Source organism: Corythoichthys intestinalis, chromosome 14, assembly GCF_030265065.1.
Source record: "Corythoichthys intestinalis isolate RoL2023-P3 chromosome 14, ASM3026506v1, whole genome shotgun sequence".
Classification (NCBI taxonomy): domain Eukaryota; kingdom Metazoa; phylum Chordata; class Actinopteri; order Syngnathiformes; family Syngnathidae; genus Corythoichthys; species Corythoichthys intestinalis.
In genome coordinates, this window is record NC_080408.1 from 24,515,366 (window position 1) to 24,537,726 (window position 22,361).

The 22,361-nt window shown below is 38.5% G+C and overlaps 1 protein-coding gene across 3 annotated transcripts in view; it reads left to right on the plus strand.

The window, feature by feature from the left end:
* The window catches only part of LOC130929630 (uncharacterized), a 441,235-nt gene extending 426,975 nt beyond the window's left edge, over positions 1–14,260 (plus strand). For 2 of the 3 annotated variants that reach the window (XM_057856962.1, XM_057856963.1), the window contains 3 exons: positions 729–936; positions 5,633–6,122; positions 7,791–14,260. In XM_057856962.1, the coding sequence (XP_057712945.1) occupies positions 729–936; positions 5,633–6,122; positions 7,791–8,804 (1,712 nt within the window). In that variant the 3' untranslated portion in view covers positions 8,805–14,260. The remainder of the gene's footprint in view (positions 1–728; positions 937–5,632; positions 6,123–7,790) is intronic. The other variant, XM_057856964.1, reaches the window with a different exon arrangement.
* Positions 14,261–22,361: the final 8,101 nt, after the last annotated feature.

Below are 22,361 nucleotides of genomic sequence, written 5' to 3' on the forward strand. Positions count from 1 at the left end.
CACATTTTTTTCTCGCGCTCGTCTCGTCAGACGAAAACTGCCATTCATCTGGTTTTATTTTAGTCTCCCCAGACACGTTTTTAGCTCGTTATCGTCTCGTCATCGTCATGAAAAAAATCGTTCGTCGACAAAATAGTTCCATTATAGTCATTGTTGACGAAAACAGCACTGTTCAAGATCAAGAATTTCAAAATGTGAGCTCCAGATTGGTCTTGATTTTGATAGCGGTATAGGGATTTACTACATAAGACTAGCTGCGCAAAGCCAATTACATTCCGTGGTATTTAGCCAACATTTGTGTTTGGTGCCACTCTTTTGTAGCTCTCCAGCAATAGTTAGGTGCAAATCTATTCGACTCATTGGGCATCCAAGGAACCACAGTCTGCTTTGTTCCCAGTCAAATGTTATTCTGCGTTTTGGACATACAGAGTCACGGGAGACTAAAGCTTCTATTTGCCTGGCTGGAGCTCAAAGTCAATTACAGAGTGGTGGCTTGCAGCCTGCTGATATGATACACCTGCCCTCTAACCCAAGGCCGCTTCTGAATTTGTTTTGTGTCACCTCTTTGTCTACCTTAATGTGTCTCCATCTCCCACACCCCCTTTACCTCCGTTTCCTTCATTTTATTTCCCCTGTGACTTCTTTTTGCCCTTTTCATCATTCTTTTTTCAATTTCTTTCCTCAATTTCTTTTGTATTTCCTTTGTTCCTGCTGCCATCCCACCATAGCCGTGAGTGCCCTGTCATTGTCATTGAGGCGTCAGAAGCGTGATTCACTATCGCCACTGGAGGACGATGACGTCCGTGAGAACATTATCACATATGACGATGAGGGCGGTGGAGAAGCAGACACGGCTGCGTTTGACATCGCGGCACTCCAGAGCGCTCCCCACAGCTCACGCTCACGTGGCTATCGCACACTGGACAGCAGGAACATGTAAGTTGTTTATTGTTTTTCTTGTGGCCCCCAGCTTGTTCCATCATGGGTTGCCAAAACAAGTTGTAGTACTTTTAGTAAGAAATTGAGTAGTACAGAATGAGACAATTTCTGCTGCTAAACAAAGCCCAATGTTGTCTACATATCAACAGTAACCCTGAGGTACCTTGACAATTATCCAGACCGAGTGGGTAATGGATATTGCATTTTGTCAGTCGAACAGTTTGTTTGCTTCTGGTCTTTTCTGTTTCTGTGCAAACCTTATTCTCATAAAGTTGAATGTTGTTTGAGAAACTATTTTTTTTTCTGATTATTTTTTAACTATATTCAATTAAATACATTAACTCATTTGCTCCCAAAAACGTATAAATATGTTTTATTTTTAATTGTTTCAGTGTCCCAAAAACGTATATACGTATGTCTTTTACATTTTTTTTCACAAGAGACATCTCTAGGTTCTGATTCAAGTTCGCTCCAAAGCACAACGCTCAAAATCCATTTTTAAAGCAATAAAACTGGCCACTGGAAGGCAGTAGCGCATTTGGTAAGAGCTCATATTGGACCATGAAAGGAAATGAATGAAGAGAAATTGTCAGGAAACGGAAGTTAGAAGAAGAAGCGTGAGAAAAATGTGAAGAACGATGTAAACACAAGGCACATGCCCCACTCAAGTTCCCTAGGTGAATTCTGTTATGAGGTAGTGGTCACTACAAAAGAAAGATAAAAAAAAAAATCTATCTTGATGAGACAGACAGGTGGTGATGAGGGAAAACTTCCTCCCGTCTGCCGATACGGCCGCGGCCACAACGTTGTCATCTCTCAGTTCAATAGTTTAGTTATGTGTAAATAAATTGTTACTTTTCTATCAAAAGCTCTATTTCTCTTGTTGTTTATGTTATTTTGTAGAAGGAAAACATTATTCAGATGTTTGGGATGTCACAAAAACAAAAAATAGCTGTGTTAAAGTGAGTTATGTTTGAAATGTATGCTTTACAAAAAGCTCAATTTCTCTGCTTTTTCATCAGAAAACGGACAATTGCTCAAACTAAGCTATTTTCTAATGCTGATATCTCAAGAATGGAAAAAGATATGAACTTACTTACTTAGAGAGTCTTATCTTTCTTTTGGTGGGTTCCATGTTTATATAGCAATAAAACACAATTTTCTGTGGGCCGTGCAAAATCAGTCACAATCCAGTAAAACGGCCGGGAGAGAAGGGAGTTGCTCCGGTGAAAATGGCTGGGAGTGAATGAGTTAATGTTATGAGATATTAAACTTTTTCACTGCCATTGGGAGCGATAGACATAAAATCCATTTTAAAACTGAGCTACCTGGCACTGAAATATCATGTTTTAGTGCCACTGATAGCAATATATGTCAAATCCATCTGGACTGGGAGGGTCTGGAATTGAATGAGACAATTTATGTTATAGCATTAAAGCCATTAGAACAGTAGGGAGGTTGTTGTTGCTGTTTCCTTGGTTCTGCTGTTGCATGTTCACCACGGTGTTATATCACTTTTGCTCAACACTCAATAGGTATTTGAGAAGTGAGGAGAATAACTGCTGCAACTTTATAGGTGGGTTTTTTTTTTTTCTCTCGTGGCTGATTTACAATTTCAGGCTGAGGACTCTGCTGTCTTATTTTGTGCTTCAACACAGGTGTAGACTATCAGCAAGTCAGTCAGTACTTGCACTATTTTATACAAAGCACTACTTTGAGGCAAGTGCAGAGCTGGCTTGGCTTTGTCTTGCTGAAATAAGCAGGGACATCCCTAACAAAGACATTGCTGTGCTGGCTACAAACTATGTTACTCCAAAATCTGTATGCACCTCTCCGCATTAATGATGCATTCACAAAGATGCAAGCTACCTACGTACATGACCTATTTAGTCTCTTAATAGCGTATCAATTTATTGTTTGCTCAAATAACTGGTATGAAGCATTTTTCATGTTTGACCGGCTATCTGTGAAATACTTTCTGAGGTGAGAAGCTACATGTTTTTGTGAACCATAGAAGGATAATGGATAAAATTAGACATCATAACGTCTCTGGTATTTGAATTGTGAAACGTGCATATTTGTAGTCTCCTTGACCCCTATTTCATCACAAATATGATATTGTTGACTACAAATAAAGCGTCATGTGCCTCTGAGATCCTTCCATCATACGTACTTCCTTGAAGGAAGGAACTTCATTCATGGACACTTGAAAAGAAGCCTTAATCCCTACCCGTATAATGATTGATCCAATTTTGGAAGCGATAAAGCCATAAATCCAAGGTCAAGATCAGGCACTGTGTCACTGCTGGCACCATGTACTGTATGTAGAGTGCTATCAAGCCAAGCAATCCTGGCGGACCACATTGTTATTTTCATTTTGTTAAGGCTTGTTTATGCGCTGCTACATTAATGACTTGTTTTTACTCACTTTGATGTTTTCTTGAAACATTTTATTGCCTTTGGTCTAATAATTAGCTCCAGTGAATTCATGCAAGTCCTATGTAGAGGCCAGAAAAGAAGGAAGGCTGCTTTTAGTTAATCAAACTTTAATTATTCATTCCTTTGCCATTTATGGAGGGAGACACAATATGTAACACCCCCTCAAATATAATGCAATTTAATGCAATGGATGCTATTATAAAATTGTGAAAATATTTCCAATTCTATTTTTTTTTTTTTTAATCATCTGTAGTTTGTTAGAGAGGGCTAACTTAACCACGTGCAATTATTGCACCCTAACAACGTATTGTTAGGCAATGCTTTAGATGAAAGAAGAAAAAAATCCATGTATTATTTCAAAACAAAACAAAAAATATTTGAAAACTGTACAGGACCTTCATAGTACGAGCACACGACTAGCTCGTAATGTGAATGTACTGGTATCATGAATGTATTTTCTCCATAAGAAATCATTTTTTATGCGTGTGACACTTCCCATGACCACCTATGTTACCCTTGAATTAAAATTCACGCCATCATTTTTAGGGGTAAATTATCTAAAAAAGAAATAGTATGGTATAGTATAGTATAGTATAGTATAGTATAGTATAGTATAGTATAGTATAGTATAGTATAGTATAGTATAGTATAGTATAGTATAGTATAAAAACAATGTTATTTATATACAAGCACTTACCATGAGGGCTGGAGTCTTATAGAGACGTAACAAAATTGCTCTTTTCACGGCATCTTAATATTTCAGGCTTTGTTTAAATTTCGAGCATTCTTTGGACTGTCTTTGGTCGCTATTTTTCTGGGGGACATGGTTAATGTTCACTTGTAAGTACTGTTACGTCCCACTGACTGCTCGCTTAGGGCGTAACATAAAACAAGCCACATGTATACAAGTGAGCACAATTTATTTACAATAATCAAACTCGCAATAAACAGAATATACAAAATACGAACGAAGCTGGCTTCAGGGTAAGCCCAGGCCAAAGTAACAAACAAAAGGAATCTGCACTTAAACGCCCACCCGCTAGCTAAACCCTGATTGTGAAAAGGAAATAAAGAAAAGACAGCCTCTACCCTAGCTTCTTACACTAAACAAAATAGGAGAAAACGGGTTGAACAGAAATGGCAGCTTACCCCTACTGCTTCAGTGTTCTTATTTACAGTGGTGAACAAAAACGATCCAATAACGAATAAACTCGCAATGAACAGAATATACAAAATACAAACGAAGCTGGCTTCAGGGTAAGCCCAGGCCAAAGTACCAAACAAAAGGAATCTGCACTTAAACCCCACCCGCTAACTAAACCCTGATTGTGAAAAGGAAATCAAGAAAAGGCAGCCACTACCCTAGCTTCTTACACTAAACAAAATAGGAGAAAACGTGTTGAAGAGAAATGACAGCTTACACCTACTGCTTCAGTGCTCTTATTTAGAGGGGTGAACAAAAACGATCCAATAACGAATAAACACAAAAGACCTCACTGAAAAAAGCGGGAGTGTATCATACTAGCGATCTAATGCACACGAGTGTGAATTGCGAGAAAAAAGCTGGCAAGGAGGACCGTGGCAAGAATGCTGTCAATGCGCCCTCAGCTGTCAGTTGACAGCGTCTGACTTTTCGAGCTTGGCGCCCTTTCTTCGTGGCCAATCAGCCTATCAGCGGCAGCGATGTCGTCTGTCAGTCCGGTGTCGATCAGCTTACGTAACAGTGGGAGGGGAAGCAGCCAGCTGGCAGAGGCGAAGATCAGCTGACTGTTGGCTTCTCAAAATAAAACAGTTAAACGGCCAGGGCCGTCACAGTACACATGGTTCAGATGCGCTTCGATACTAATGTCTATCACCGGAGACAACGACAGCGAGCGACAGTGTGTGCAGATGGGGGATTCTTTTGATGTGAAATGCTTGTGTCCCCCTAGCGGGACGCTGAGGTACTCGCACATGCCAAGCAAGAGAGAGAGAGGCTTTTCTCGTGCTTGTGTTGTGAAAATAAGCTCACATAACGTGACTCATTTTCTCTTGTAACAATGCTCTTTTGAGAAACTCGTAAGGTGAGGTGCTCGTATTGTGAGGGTCCACTGTAGTCCTACTATTATTTTGGTAAAAATGTGTATATTCAAGTAATCTCCTGACAAAAATGCAAAAATTATAATTTAGTCCAGTCAGCTATTTTTAGATTTGAGTCATCTGAAAGTCCAAAAAAGAGAAGCTTCTAGAGTTGAATGTGCTTTTTTTCTTCCAGACGCTACACCCAACGTGGCCAAGAAAAAAGTCGTACCTCCAGCTGGGCTCAGAATCCAGTTGTGGATCACAACTACTCGGGCCCAGGAGGACCCTTTTATGGTCGTGTATGCTACAGTAGCCACACACTACCAGTTTTACGCCACACACCGGGTGAAATATTTGAACCAGGTCTGGCAGAGCTTGGATATCGCTTTCCTGGAGGTCAACCAGACCACTCACTGGTCATCCAAAACCAGGGTGCAATGGTTGGCCCAATGGAATCCGGAGCTGTATATGTAACCCCAGCAGATCTCAGCACAGGAAGCCGAACGGGAAGTCATGCGGGCAGCCGTGACGGGACTGCAACCCAGAGTGGTGTGAGCACATCGGATGAAGGAACACCTCGAACTAGTGATAGCCAGGAGAAACGACGAAGGATAGGAACATCGAGCAATTGTACTGAGGAGAGCAGTGAAGACAAAGCGAACAACAGTCATGATATGGACTGGGTAAGCATTATAAAGTAGCCATCCCTTTTTCAAGCATTTTTTAAGAATCCGTATTTTCAGTACAAGGACGATGCTTGTGAACCCTCTGTAATTTCTTAATTGCCAGCATCATTTGACCTGAAATGCATCAAAACTCACAAGAAATAGACTCTGAATAAACTAATACCAAACAGAAAAAAAAATATTTTAATATATTTATTGAAAGCAACATGGAAATTAACAAGAAAAAGTAAGAGAACCCTTGCATTTAATATACCTTGATCATCCAGTGGCAGCAATTACTGTAGACAAAGATCAAATCAAACTGCACAAATATCAGGAATTTTGAATCTCTTTGTTGATGTCTTTGGCACTCTTGAGGTTATGCCACAGAACTTAAACTGGACTTTGACTGGGTCAGTCCATCACACATATTATCTTCTTTTTAAGTCATTCTGTATTCTGGATCATTGAAGTATTGGAACACCCAAAGTTTTTTGCACATCGACTGTTGGATGGATGAGCTTATATTCCTCTGCAAAATATCTCAATAAAACTGTGAATTCATTTTTGCATTGATTACAGCAAGCTGTCCAAGAAAAAATTCAAAAGGGTTCACATGCATTTTCCTCTAACTATATACTTATCGTCTTCCATCATTTTGTGTTGCTAGATGCAGATAACTTAGATTAGACAACTACCGTATTGGCCCGAATATAAGACGGCCCAGATTATAAGACGACCCCCTCTTTTTCAAGACTCAAATTTGAAAAAAGACTTTTTGAACACCAATTTAATTTTTATACAGAAAATAATTACAGTACATCTGAAACAAATGATTATAATAATATATTTGAGAGAAAAAGCATGTTATTTTGCCTCATTTAAATCTTAATATCTGAACATTTAAATATGTAAACTAAAGTGCAATCACATTCGTAAATAAATGGCTTCTGATTTTTGAAATGTAAAATAAACCAATCTGTCGTGATAAAACAACAAAATTGCAATAACTGCATTAACCATAAGGGGTCACTTTGGCCTGGGGAGTCAAGTTCAGCATTCGCTTCAATGATACCTGGCGCCATCTGGCATCGTGAATGGGTATAATGTCTAGACCCCGAATATAAGACGACCCCCACTTTTTCAGTCTTATTTCAATGCAAAAAACTCTGTCTTATATTCGGGCCAGTACGGTAATTAATTTAAATGTTTTTATTGTGCTAAATGTCTTACATACATACGTAAGTGTCTGTGAATAAAATACACCAACAAGAGAAACATTATGTAACTGGTTGGGGTTGAACCTCGTTCTGATCCCAGCTCTGTTCATATCATATGTCCGAGAGATTGAAGACATAGCTGAGATGTGATGATAAGTCAAGCAATTGTGCACATTTCCTGCTGTCAATCATATTTGTTTTAGTTAGGCAACAGCATATCGATGTTGTCTCTTGCTTAATATATTTCTTAATCACTACCATCTCTTTCATTTCACTGTGTAGTGTCAGAGTAAGTCTAGTGTTTAATAAATTTAAATCTATGCCTTTTCCACTCTTGCCTTTCTTTTCTGTATGGCTCAATTCCTACGTCTTCCTCTTTCTCATATTTATAATCCTCCAACATATTTTTGCTTGATTTTACGAAATCATCCTCCCTGCTTGGTCAATTTGTGACTTCATCTCAAAGTACTTTACCCTACCCCAATCCCGAAATGAAACCGTTCGTGCTCGCCTTCATCCCTTACAGGTGCAGTCGGAGACATTACCGAGGGAGCATAACCTTGTCCTGACACGATCTGGCTCTATGATTGGTCAAGGTCATGGAGGATGGGTGTGCGATTCAGCCACCCTCCCGTTGGCAGGACGTAAGGCCTCACGTGCTGGCCTGTCTCCAAAAGGTGCTGATTCAGACAGCAGTGGTGTAGCTGGAGGAAGCGGAAATGGAGCTACTTCCTCTGATGGGCAACAGAAAGCTACCAATGGTCGCAACTACGCCACCGTGTTGCAAGGAGATGTACGCAGGCAGAAGGAGGCCCCTGGCACTCTGGAAAGAGGAGGACTACAGATGGGGAGCAACTTTACTGGTGCAAGGCCAGACAGAGAAGGCAGTGGGATATCGTTGACTGGTAGTCCATCTGTGTACCCAGAATCAACCGGCCTGATTGGTGACTGGTGTGATCGAGTGTCTTTGGGTGGCTATGTGTTGGCAAGAATGGATATGACACCCCAGTTATTGCCCTTCCAAGGTCAGCCCAGAGGAGCTTATGGGGGAATGCTAGGCATTGGTCCCGGTTGGGTTCCAGGTATTGAGGCGGCAAGAGCAGCACCAGGGACTGGAGGTCCCCCTTTGGCTCTGAGGGTGGGTGAATTTTTACGCCTACGTCTTGCCCAGGTCACGTTTGACCCCTCACAACCACCATATGACTCAGTGCAGATCTATGGCCTGGAGGGTAATGGTTCCCGGGCTGGATCCCTAAGCTCACTTGAGAGTGAAGGAGAGAAAGAAGCAGATAAGGAGGACTGGGGTGAAGGATTGGAAGAGTGGGGGCCGCAGTTCCACAAGTTAGCGCAACTCTTCCGAGACCGGGAGAAAGAAAAAGAAGAGAAGGGAAAAGTTGAAGACAGTGCCAAAGAGGAGAAAGAGTCTCCAGATAGAAAGGAGAGAGGGGTTGATATGAAAGTAAAGACTGAAGAAGGATAAAAGAAGAAAAAAATGGGGGTAAAGGGGAGAAAGTAGAGACAAGGAAAGAAAATGATAAAAAGACTACCAGAAGTAGACTAATGTGAAGAGAAGTTAAAGGAGAGAAAGATGAAGAGGCAACGTAATAAAAAGAGACAGAGAAAAATGAGCCTAGGGAGGGTGAAGAAAGCAAGGGAAGGGGAGGGAGTGATTGATGTAATTTTAAGCAATAAGTGTTGAAGCGCTGATGTGGTTGAACACCGACACTGAGACAATGCAGAGCATCCTTCTGCTAGAACTTCCAACTGTTTGTCAAAACTTGGGACAAAGAAAAACAACCCAAATAAACAATACACGATTGAATCTACAGTGTACATGTGGAATGACAAACAACAAGAAAACAGTTTGTCATTTAAAATGTGGTGTTTAGAAGGTCAGTGAGTAAGTAGGAATAAGCTTGTACGCTTGTGATTGTCTTTTCTGAGCACAGTATACTTTAATTGTGTGAATATGCTGAACAAAGACAGGAGGATTAACTTAAAAAAAATGTTCATTCTCAAAAATGATGAAGATGGCTAGACGATAGACAACTAATAGACAGTGGTTCTTCGACTTTCAAGTTGAATTAGACCACGCATGTAAATCAAGTCACTCACATCTAAAATCAACTTTTCCAATTGAAATGAAACAGCATTAATGGATTTCAGCATTTAAAAAAGTAATCAAAAAAAATTTGTAATATGTTTTTAAGAAGAAAATTAGCACTCTATATGATTGTATAGTGTTGCTATTCTTTAGACCACATTTTGAGCGTCTTGGTCATTTTATTTTTAAATGGATTTTACGAGTCTTTGTCTTATCTCGGCCTGTCTTGGTCTTGGTGTTGTCTCTTTCTCAACCCTCAAAAATATTGGTCTCGGGGAATTCTTGTCCCAGGAAAATCTCTGTCTTGGATGGTGTGGTCCTGAGCACAACACCAGTAATGTACTTAATAAAACAAGAGGTACAGCCTATCCCATCTAAACTCGGATGAAAGGTTGATTTCAAAGTGCCAGTCATTTACAGGCCACAGAGAGACACACATAGTTAAATTGAATGCAAAGTAACGTTATACACTCTGTAAGTGTTACAAAATTGTTTATGGCGGAAAACACTGCGGTGACATGAAGTTCCGCTCTGAGACCCCCAATTTGGCCAGATTAAAAAATTGTCAGATATTTATGTGTGATACATCATTGGAAAGCTTAACATCTCTATTTTCTGGGGGAAGAAATTTTTTTAACAGGAGGGCATTTAAAAAAAAAAAAAAATTAAACAGCAAAACCCTACCTGGAGGTGAGAGCACGCGAGAGCAGAATTACAGACGCCATGGCTTTAACGAGATATTACATACTTACCTTGTTCCGATCCAAAAACTCCATGTTGCATGTATCACTGAGTATCAAAACACAGCTGTGAATGGCCACAGTTGGATTTTTTGGGGGATTTTATGGGTGAAACATGGTAATATAACAAGGGTCGCGATGCAGAAATCGCAGACATCAAGGGGTGGTTGAGATTTTCTTTTTCATATAGTTACCCTTTTAAATGGTATTTTTCAACTTTTCTTTGTTTGGATCGATTATTAGCTAACATATCGGGAAAAATGCGACAGTAACAAAAAAAAAATACAATTAAACGATAGTTATGAGGTAGATATCCGTGACTTTTTTGCAGACGCCAAATTTTTCATTGTGATGTAATTTGTTTAAAGTTTAAAATATGCGAGTGAATAATTTTTTTAAGTTGTTTTCTTTTTTTGTAAACTAAATATTAGACATCAATTAATGATTCTAAGCTAAAAATGACAGACATTTTGAATACTAAATATAATTACTTACCTTCTTTTTATGGCTAGGTTGAAACAAAAGCGGTTGCGCGATGTCTGTAAACTGGGGTTTTCAGTGTAAAACAGAAAATTAAAAATAGTTCGGGGGCGTCATGCACCATGAATCTGCTATGGCAGCATATAGACATATTGTTCTATCAAACACAACAGTTGTTTTGGCTTAAAATACTGCAGTTGATTTTAAAGAGGAGTACAAGGGCAGAAACTGCTTTTTCAGTCTTGTCTGTGTTTTCCGCCATATCTCTTTACTGTCAGCCCTCCCAGTTAAACTGAATATTTCACTTGGGCCATGTCTACACTTTTTTTTTTTTTTTTTTTTTTTCCCCTAATACATCGGGGGGGGGGAGATAATTACGTCCACAGCAGCACGTTTGTAGAAAAAAAAAGTTTCCACAGCCAACCGCATAATTTCATTTTTAATTACATTCATAACAATGCGTGAAAAATAATTGTCCATAATACCCCATCCTTCGCATGTGGTCTTCAATATGATGAATTGCATGAGTTTGTCAGTAAATGTAAGCAAAAAAGCACCTAATTTACTCCAAATGTAAACATTGGCCTGATGTGTGACGAAGGGACGAAGTTTGTCGCAGTCAGTGATGTTTCCACAGTTAAATCTTTGGTAGCCAGTGTCCACATGATGGCGCTACAAACGCAGAATTCACAAATCATGTCTTTGGACGGCGTTTTTAAGAACCCTTGTTTCAATGTGCGAGTGCGTGTGGATGATAGGCTAAACTGTAGAAAAAGTTCTTTTTTTTTTTTTTGCCAAATACCCTGCTACGTGTAGACATGGCCTTATATTGCTGCTGGCTGGGAATGTTAAATATCAGTTCCTTAAAGGTTTATACCATCATATCAATGCTAGTTTTTTTCCCCAGCATTTCTAACAGCGTTTTACTATTGGCCCTTGAACTCTGTGGTCTCATGGAACACGCCGCAAGGGTATTTTCACACCAGCGCAGCCCACACCACAGATTTTGGAGTTTGGTCGACCAGACTGCACCAATATAGGTGTCTTGACGAGGGTGTATCCTTGCTGACACACTGTTACTATGCCACCGAATACGGTTCAAAGTTTCATCTCTGTGTACACAGCTGATTTTGCACACTAAGTGCAGGCAGAAAGCTACGCACCTCAGGTGCCATGTAAAGTGGACGGGTGTAAATTTGTGACCAACTCCTATCACTTTCATTGTAAAAATCAATTCATTTAATGCATGATTGTTTTATTGAGTTGAATTCTAATTGTTTCTAGAATCATCCCAAGGGCCACACACCCAAGACACAGTCAGGGGGCCAGGTAAGGGGGTGTTACACATGAGGGTGTCAAATTGGCTAGGGAGGCTAGGGACATGTCCCTGCCAATATTCAGTGTAGTCACTGTAATCACAACCGCTGTCCATTGTGTTTAGTCAATTACAGCAGTATGTCAAACAAAGGGTCAAATGTAGGTCTCTGGTAGAAGTCACACCTCTAACTTCAATATTTTTCCCTAATTTGCTGCCGGATTTTCATTGAACCTAGATGTGATTTGCTGTCCCTGCTGTCACTCCATCTGCTCGGAAAAGCCAGAGGGAACGCTTTGAAAACTACAGAACATGCAACCCGCTATCTAGTGCATTCACACCAGACTTTTGATTTTTGTTGCTGTTGTCCTAAAAAATATCGCCAGCGACAAAACTCTTGTGTGACTGCACCTTTAGAGTTGGTGTCATTTACATGTTATTTTATTTTTTATTTTTTGCGTACAACAGCCTCCCGTGACCCTGACAAGGATGAGCGGTCTTGGGAATTGATAGATGGATGGATATTTTGTGTGCATGCACACATGCTAACTCTATTTGGAGATTGTCAACCAAAAGACAACTGAATATACCACCTGGCTATACAGTATGAGAAAGATATGAGTTTAAGTGAAAAATACTTCAAAGACTTATCCATACAGATAATGAATACAATAAATACAGTTTATGCCAAAGAGCTAGAGACACTTGATTCAATTTAAATACAAAAAAACGAAGTTATTCTTAAATTCTTATTGTCATTAGTGTAGAAAAGAGAAACTGTTCAAAAACACATACCGTACTGGCCCGAATATAAGACTGTTTTTTGCATTGAAATAAGACTGAAAAAGTGGGAGTCGTCTTATATTCGGGGTCTAGACATTATACACATTAACGACGCTAGATGGCGCCAGATATCATTGAAGCGAATGCTGAACTTGAGGAGTAATGTTCTGTCATGACAGATGTCAGATACTCTCAAGTTTAACCAGTTTGCATTATTTTATTGCATTGTCAGAATTGTTTCAAGACTACAGTTAGTTACACCTCACTTTGATGGTTAATGCACTTATTGCAATTTTGTTGTTTTATCACAATAGATTGGTTTATATACATTTTAAAAACGAGAAACCATTCATTTACGAATGTGATCACACTTTACATATTTAAATGTTCAGATATTAAGATTTGAATGAGGAAAAATAACATGCTTTTTCTCTCAAATACAGTGGGGCAAATAAGTATTTAGTCAACCACTAATTGTGCAAGTTCTCCCACTTGAAACTATTAGAGAGGCCTGTAATGTCAACATGGGTAAACCTCAACAATGAGAGACAGAATGTGGAAAAAAAATTGAAAATCACATTGTTTGATTTTTAAAGAATTTATTTGCAAATCATGGTGGAAAATAAGTATTTGGTCAATACCAAAAGTTCATCTCAATACTTTATTATGTATCCTTTGTTGGCAATAACAGAGGCCAAACGTTTTCTGTAACTCTTCACAAGCTTTTCACACACTGTTGCTTGTATTTTGGCCCATTCCTCCATGCAGATGTCCTCTAGAGCAGTGATGTTTTGGGGCTGTCGTTGGGCAACACAGACTTTCAACTCCCTCCACAGATTTTCTATGGGGTTGAGATCTAGAGACTGGCTAGGCCACTCCAGGACCTTGAAATGCTTCTTACGAAGCCACTCCTTTGTTGCCCTGGCTGTGTGTTGGGGATCATTGTCATGCTGAAAGACCCAGCCACGTCTCATCTCCAATGCCCTTGCTGATGGAAGGAGATTTTCACTCAAAATCTCTCGATACATGGCCCCATTCAATCTTTCCTTTACACAGCTCAGTCGTCCTGGTCCCTTTGCAGAAAATCAGCCCTGAAGCATGATGTTTCCACCCCCATGCTTCACGGTGGGTATGGTGCAATTGAGTATTCGTTCTCCTCCAAACACGATAACCTGTGTTTCTACCAAAAAGTTCTACTTTGGTTTCATCTGACCATAACACATTCTCCCAGTCCTCTTCTGGCTCATCCAAATGCTCTCTAACGAACCGCAGACGGGCCTGGACATGTACTCTCTTCAGCAGGGGGACACGTCTGGCAGTGCAGGATTTGAGTCCCTGGCGGCGCTTTGTGTTACTGATAGTAGCCTTTGTTACTGTGGTCCCAGCTCTCTGTAGGTCATTCACTAGGTACCCCCCTTGTGGTTCTGGGATTTTTGCTCACCGTTTTTGTTATCATTTTGACGCCACGGGGTGAAATCTTGCATGGAGCCCCAGATCGAGGGAGATTATCAATGGTCTTGCTCCCACAGTTGATTTCTTTACACCAAGTGAAGAGTTACAGAAAAAGTTTGGCCTCTGTTATTGCCAACACAGGGTACATAACAAAGCATTGAGAAGAACTTTTGGTATTGACCACATAATTATTTTCCACTATGATTTGCAAATAAATTCTTTAAAAATCAAACAATGTGATTTTCAGTTTTTTTCCCCCACATTCAGTCTGTCATTTGTCAGTTTACCCATGTTGACAATTACAGGCCTCTCTAATCTGTTCAAGTAGGAGAACTTGTACATTTAGTGGCTGACTAAATACTTATTTGCCCCACTGTATATTGTTTTAGTCATTTGTTTCAGATGTACTGTAATTATTTTCTGTATAAAAATTAATTTGGTGTTCAAAAAGTCTTTTCTAAAACGTGAGTCTTGAAAAAGAGGGGGTCGTCCTATAATCAGGGCCGTCTTATATTCGGGCCAATATGGTAAATTTGTGGTGGAAATAGAATGACACCTCATGTTGTAGATGATCATGTGATTTTATGTATCTGGGCTGATTGACCACTCCAATTTGTTTCTAGGTATGAGTGTGTGCATGAATCGTTGTTTGTCTCCCTTAGCCCTGCGATTGACTGGCAACCGATTTGGGGCGTAACCCACCTCTTGCCCATAGTTAGCTGGGATAGGCTCTAGAACCCCCACAACCCCTCATGAGGATAACAGGAATGGAAGATGAATGAATATATATATGTACACATACACAGCGTTAACGCAGTGTAAATTCTGCCAGATATTCTTTGGGATATATTCCTGGGATACATCGAGATGTCGCAATGGCAAAGAAATTGAAATATTGTGTCATAGAGAGGCTCTAATATATATTTAGTTACAAGGTTATGAAGATGGAGAGAGAGATGGTGAATGAAATGAAATAAGACCACTGTAAAAGGGTTATAAAAAAATCAAGTTGAAATGACAGAATGGGTTTTTTTTTTTTTTTTTTTTTTTTTTTTTAGCTGCTGCTTCATTGTAAATGATAACGGGGAATCAAACACTGGGAAAAGTCTCATTCAGCCCTCAAGGAAAACAGACATTGTTAAAATTTAATGGTTTCTGTATGTGATCTCCCTAACTACTCCATCTCATCCCCGTGCTTCTTTCGTAGTTGAGTGTTGCTGTTTACAAATATACACACATAGGCACAAATGGAAATTCACACTCTGAGGCTTCGATTGTACTACAGTCAGTTATAAAAAACACACATCTACTGTACTGAGTAATGATGATTCCATTACTGATATCATAAAATGTTTTATAGGAAAAACTATTTTTTATGTATAACAAGCAGCCCTGCTGTCCCTCTTGATGCCTCTTGTAGGGAATGAATGCATGAGTTTTGATAATTAATAACCCCCACCCCACCCAAAAGTCTCACTTTGGATCTCATCCTGTCAAAATAAATGTCCTTGTAGTTAAAATAACACCATGCTGACTCTTTTTTTATTTTCTTGTAAAAGGTCAGAATGCAAATCATTCTTCGGCTAGAATGCATAGAATGCACTTTCATACTATGTAATAGGTGATGAATTGTGTTCAAGATTATTGTTGTCTTTATAAGATGTGGATTAAAGAAAAGAAATATTTGACTGTATGTAAAAACAATTTCAATGTAAATAGTACTGGGTATTATAATGGGAAGTGAGAATGATGACAGAGTTTTGTTTATCATTATTAGAGGAATAACTTACTGCACATGTCTAAATGAATCACTGTTAGGACTGTCTGTATGCACTCGAGATTAGAAGAAAAAAAACACAAAAATACAAAGTAGATTCAACAACTTTCTGGATTGAAAATAGTGTATTCCTTATCTGTACAACTCATGGAAATGACTGGATTTTGTTATGTCGCAACACTGAGCCACACACTGCTCTGTTAGGCCTCTAAATTAAGTTCATTGTGTGAAATATTAGTCACTGGATGCTGCAGAGAGATCAGGTCCCATCGAGAACCCTTTCTGATGAAAAGGCAGTGAACTGGATAGGGGCTCTATCAAAATGCTAAAATAAAACCCAGTTCATGTACTGTACTTCTAGCAAAACTGTAGAATAATATCCTGATATGGAATTTTTAACAGGTTTCAAAGGCATAGTCATCTGCATAATACAGTGGTACCTCGACATACGATCGCTTCGACACACGATCTTTTCGACATCCGACGTAGAATTTGACTCGCCATTTGTTTCTACATCCGACGACATGCTCTAAATACGACGATCTATGACAGCACCACAGTTTTTTTGTTTTGTTTTCCCGCAAGACAGACGCATGGCAGATTTTCTTGTGAGAGGAATCAACATGGGTTCCAACAATGCTAGTGCAGGTGGTGGAAAAAAGGTGATGATTACCATTATCATTGACATGAAGATAGATATGATAGAAAAATATGAGCGTGGGGTGCGCATCCGTGGTATGGCTCCCTCAATAATACAGCCGTATACAGTCTATGATGCTCCTCCTCCGTTCGCCAGTCTTGACAAATTAAGGTGGCAATTATTACTGTGGTAACATCGCCGAAGAAATCGCCAGCTTCGACAGGTTTCTAGTCATTTATTCCATCAACTTGTGCCTAATGTCCCCCGCAGCAAGTAAACAAAGTGAAAGTGAAAGTAAAATGGCTCACTATCAAGTCAGCCCTGCGATGCGTTCAGGTACACAATGCAAACACATTTGCACATTAGAACCCGGTTTGTTACAATATTGCAGGTATTTTTATTTGGGCTGTCAAAATGATCGCGTTAGCGGGCGGTAATTAATTTTTTAAATAAATCACGTTAAAATATTTGACGCAATTAACGCACAGGCCCCGCTCAAACAGATTAAAATGACAGCACAGTGTCATGTGCACTTGTTACTTGTGCTTTTCGGAGTTTTGTCCCCCTCTGCTGGCACTTGGGTGCGACTGATTTTATGGGTTTCAGCACCATGAGAATTGTGTAATTATTGATATCAACAATGGCGAGCTACTAGTTTATTTTATGATTGAAAATTTTACCAATTTTATCAAAACGAAAACATCGAGGGGTTTTAATGTAAAATTTCTATAACTTGTACTAACATTTATCTTTTAAGAACTACAAGTCTTTCTATCCATGGATCGCTTTAACAGAATGTTAATGTTATTGCCATCTTGTTTATTTATTGTTATAATAAACAAATACAGTATTATGTACAGTATGTTGAATGTACATTTCCGTCTTGTGTCGTATCTTTCCATTCCAACAATAATTTACAGAAAAATATGACATATTTTATAGATGGTTTGAATTGCGATTAATTACAATCAATTAATTTTTATGCTGTGATTAACTCGATTAAAAATTTTAATCGTTTGACATCCCTAATTATTATTATATTATTATTCCAATTTTTATTCATAATGTATTTGTTTTGCTCTTTGTAATTGATATTTGCAATAGTAACAAATTTTTAGTAAGAATCTATTGTGTTTTTTGGGGGGCTGTGGAATGAATTAATGGAATTATAATGTATTCTTATGGGAAAATCCTGCTCTACATACGACCATTTCGACTTACAAACAAGGTCCTGGAACGAATTAACTTCGTATGTAGAGGTACCACTGTACGTACAAACTTCATGTGTTTTGAAAGAACACAGTCTAGTGTAAACATTGGATTGTGATCCTGATATAGGTCAGATGTATAATTAACAGTGTATATGTATAAATGTGGACATCGTGAGTTTCTATTGTAAAAACATGGTAGGGAATGGCAGACCCCAGTTGTGCTTAAATGCCCAGTTGTGTGCATCAATGGACTGTGCTGTTATTGTATTGTTTGGCTGAAAGCCGACCATTCTACTCTATTTACAAATAAAAACTCAATTTATGGGCTGGGAGAAATTGACATTATGAATTATTAACATTATGACAACTTGCTCAATCTGTTCGAATCCAATCCAACATTCAGAAAGATAGTATGTATGTAATATGGTTGTAAACAAAGGCGGAGTTTGACTTTTGGGGCAGGGGGGGCACAACATGTTGATGACCCCGAAACGCAGTGTCAGCAATAAAATTAACTTACAAGAATATTTATAATAATAAGTTGACAATGAGCATTTTTTGTTTCCCATCATTCTTGAGGGGAATTCTAAATCAGGCTGCTCAGGCAATACTTTTCGCCAAGCCCGTCATCCATTGAATATGGTACGCCCGCCGGTGTCGTGCTAATGTAGTTACCACCGTCAAAAATTGTATACGATGGGTGGAGCCATATGGAGGTAGATTTGTGTCTTTATTATTCAATCAATAAAATTGCTTCAACAAAAAAAAGTTACTTCAAACAAAATATATATTTTCAACCCCAAAAAATCGCTTCAATAAAAAAAAAAAAAAAAAAATGTGAATGCAAAAATAAATTTGAAACTCAAAAAACTAAAAAAAATTTAAAAAAATAAAATAAAAAATGCATGTAAAAGCTATTTTTCTTTGCTTTTATTATTATTATTATTATTATTATTATTATTATTATTATTATTATTTTATTTTTATTGAAGCAACTTTTTGATTGAAATAATGTTGATTTGTGTTTGGGGCACATTTTGGCTAGGATATTTTTGTCTTTATTATTCAATCAAAAAAGAAGTTGCTTGAAAAAAATATATTTATATAATATATAAACATATATATTATATAAATATTAAAATAATATTTTTAAAAAGAAAAATCACTTCAATCAAAAAAAAAAACTGATAGAAAAAGTTTTTGAACGCGAAAAAATATTTTCAATCAAAGAAAAAAATCATTTGTAAAATTAAATTGCCCCCCCCCAATATATATATATATTTTTTAAATGAAAATTATATGCAAAGCAAATGACCGTCTAAGATGCTCGTCACATGGTCTGTTCAAAAAATAATTTTGACCCATTATTAACATTTTTTGTTGTTGTTGTTCATTTAATTGATTTTTGTTGCTGTTTTATTGCTTTACAATTTATATATATATATAAAGTGTCAATTACATGCAATGACACTTTTCGACCACCTGGCCCCCCCTTAAAATCCGCTTCTGGTTGTAATTTAATTGGTTTGGTAGTGTCTAACGTTTAAACACAATTTATAACAATATGGAGTCACCAATAATTGGAAGTATCTATGACAGTGGAATTAAACCCTGACAGTTATTACATTTTTCCATTTAGATACAGCTCTTGCATTAGAGCTCATTATATTCTCTCAGAGGTCATAATGTAGAGGCTGGTTAGGGTAGGAACCAATTTGGGATGAAACTGTATCCCCTCCCCCACACCCCCAGATATATTTTATGAATCTGAGAACGCAAGGAAACATTAGGCTAGTGGATTTATAACCCCGACCATCAAGGGTGCCTGCCGATTGAGAACATGTTGGCAGATCGTTCTTTATAACTGTGTTAACATGGAGACTACGAAATTAAAATATTTTTCGTAATTAGTTGTAGAACATAGTTCAACCCAAATCATGTATTTATGATCCAGACCAGAGTGTAACCGGTCATTAGAGGAACCCGACCGAGTCAAGTTTGCTGAAAAGATTTTGTCAAGAAAATGAGCTTGGCTTGTCGAGATGGCAGAACTTTTTTTTACCATGCGAGATCAACATCAGACCAATAAAATGTATATCAGGCCATACAGACAGTTTTAACGTTTTCATTGGACATAAACAATGTGCGCGCTTTCATTGCGTTATCATTACGTTATTTCATTATCAAGCCACCTAATAATTCTTGCCAGTCAATGTTGCATTGTGGCCCAGTCACAATTACAGAAATGCGAAAATAAAATGTTTACTTGTGTATGTACTTATGTACAGTTGTGGTCAAAAGTTTACATACACTTGTGAAGAACATAATGTCATGGCTCTCTTGAGTTTCCAGTTATTTCTACAACTCTGATTTTTCTCCGATAGAGTGATTGGAACAGATACTTCTTTGTCACAAAAAACATTCATGAAGTTTGGTTCTTTTATGACTTTATTATGGGTTAACAGAAAAAGTGATCAAATCTGCTGGGTCAAAAATATACATACAGCAACACGAAATAGCAATTTTGGCGAATCATTGACTTGAACAATCAGGAAAGTCACTTGGAGCCATTTCAAAGTAGCTGCAGGTCCCCAAAGCAGCTGCAGGTCCCAAGAGCAACAGTGCAAACAATTGTTTGTAAGTATAAAGTGCATGGCGCTGTTTTGTCACTGCCACGATCAGGAAGAAAACGCAAGCTATCACCTGCTGCTGAGAGAAAATTGGTCAGGAGGGTGAAGATTCAACCGAGAATCACCAAAAAGCAGATCTGCCAAGAATTAGAAGCTGCTGGAACACAGGTGTCAGTGTCCACAGTCAAGCGTGTTTTGCATCTCCATGGACTGACAGGCTGCCGTGCAAGAAGGAAGCCCTTGCTCCAAAAGCGGCACCTTAAGGCTCGACTGAAGTTTGCTGCTGATCACATGGACAAAGATAAGACCTTCTGGAGGAAAGTTCTGTGGTCAGACGAAACAAAAATCGAGCTGTTTGGCCACAATGCCCAGCAATATGTTTGGAGGAGAAAAGGTGAGGCCTTTAACCCCAAGCACACCATGCCTACCGTCAAGCACGGTGGTGGTAGTATTATGCTGTGGGGCTGTTTTGCTTCCAATGGAACTGGTGCTTTACAGAGAGTAAATGGGATAATGAAGAAGGAGGATTACCTTCAAATTCTTCAAGATAACCTAACGTCATCAGCCCGAAGATTGTGTCTTGGGCGCAGTTGGGTGTTCCAACAGGACAATGACCCCAAACACACATCAAAAGTGGAATGGCTAAATCAGGCTAGAATGAAGGTTTTCGAATGGCCTTCCCAAAGTCCTGACTTAAACCCCATTGAGAACTTGTGGACAATGCTGAAGAAACAAGTCCATGTCAGAAAGCCATCAAATTTAACTAAACTGCACCAATTCTGTCAAGAGGAGTGGTCAAAGATTCAACCAGAAGCTTGCCAGAAGCTTGTGGATGGCCACCAAAAGCACCTAATTGAAGTGAAAATGGCCAAGGGATATGTTACCAAATATTAGCGCTGCTGTATGTATATTTTTGACCCAGCAGATTTGATCACTTTTTTCTGTTCACCCATAATAAAGTCATAAAAGAACCAAACTTCATGAATGTTTTTGTGACAAATAAGTACCAATCACTCTATCAGAGAAAAATCAGAGTTGTAGAAATAACTGGAAACTCAAGAGAGCAATGACATTATGTTCTTCACAAGTGTATGTAAACTTTTGACCACAACTGTATAATTATTTTCAATTTTCTGAGTGGGCAGGAGACCTGACTTTTTTATCAAAAAGTAAATTTTCCATCATATATCCCCTTTACGTCTGAGCATATACCATCAGTGTTGTTGTTTTTTTTCTTGTATAGAAGACTTAAAGCAAAGGAATTTGTTTTCTTTCACCCAAAAATTGAAGCCTGAAGGCATTTGAGGACGATCGACATTCTGAAATTGGAATGTGTTCAGCTTTCAAGGTTTCACTGGAACTCCCTTTGGTCATCGTTATGTGATCATCATACACATTAATGATTTCCTTTGGGGTAGAGGAGATATTTTTGTACGTTTCTGTATCAAATTGGGAATTTATGAATGCTCGCAAATCCAATAAAAGGAATCTGTGAGTGAATATTATTCCTTGTTGTGCCATTTAAAAAATCCTTACTGCCTTGTTGTATACGATAACATCCCTGATCAACTGCCAGTTATGCGAGATTCTAATTCATTGGTCCAACATACTACAATCTGCTTACACTTCTCAGACTACATGATGAATTCAACCTCATATACTGTGTAGACTACTGTTTGTCTGAGCCTTAGAATCAAAAGATTTCTAAACTGGATGTTAATATGGACCCTAATGAAAATATAGATGACAAAATGGTGGGGGTGCAGGACTTCATTGGATGAGTTAAAATTGACCAATTTCAATCTGGAGCCAAACACAGTGCAGGTCCATGAATAATGATTCGGGTTTTGTTTTAGCAACGGCTTTTTCCTCAACATATTATATGTCCAGACAGTATAATTGCTA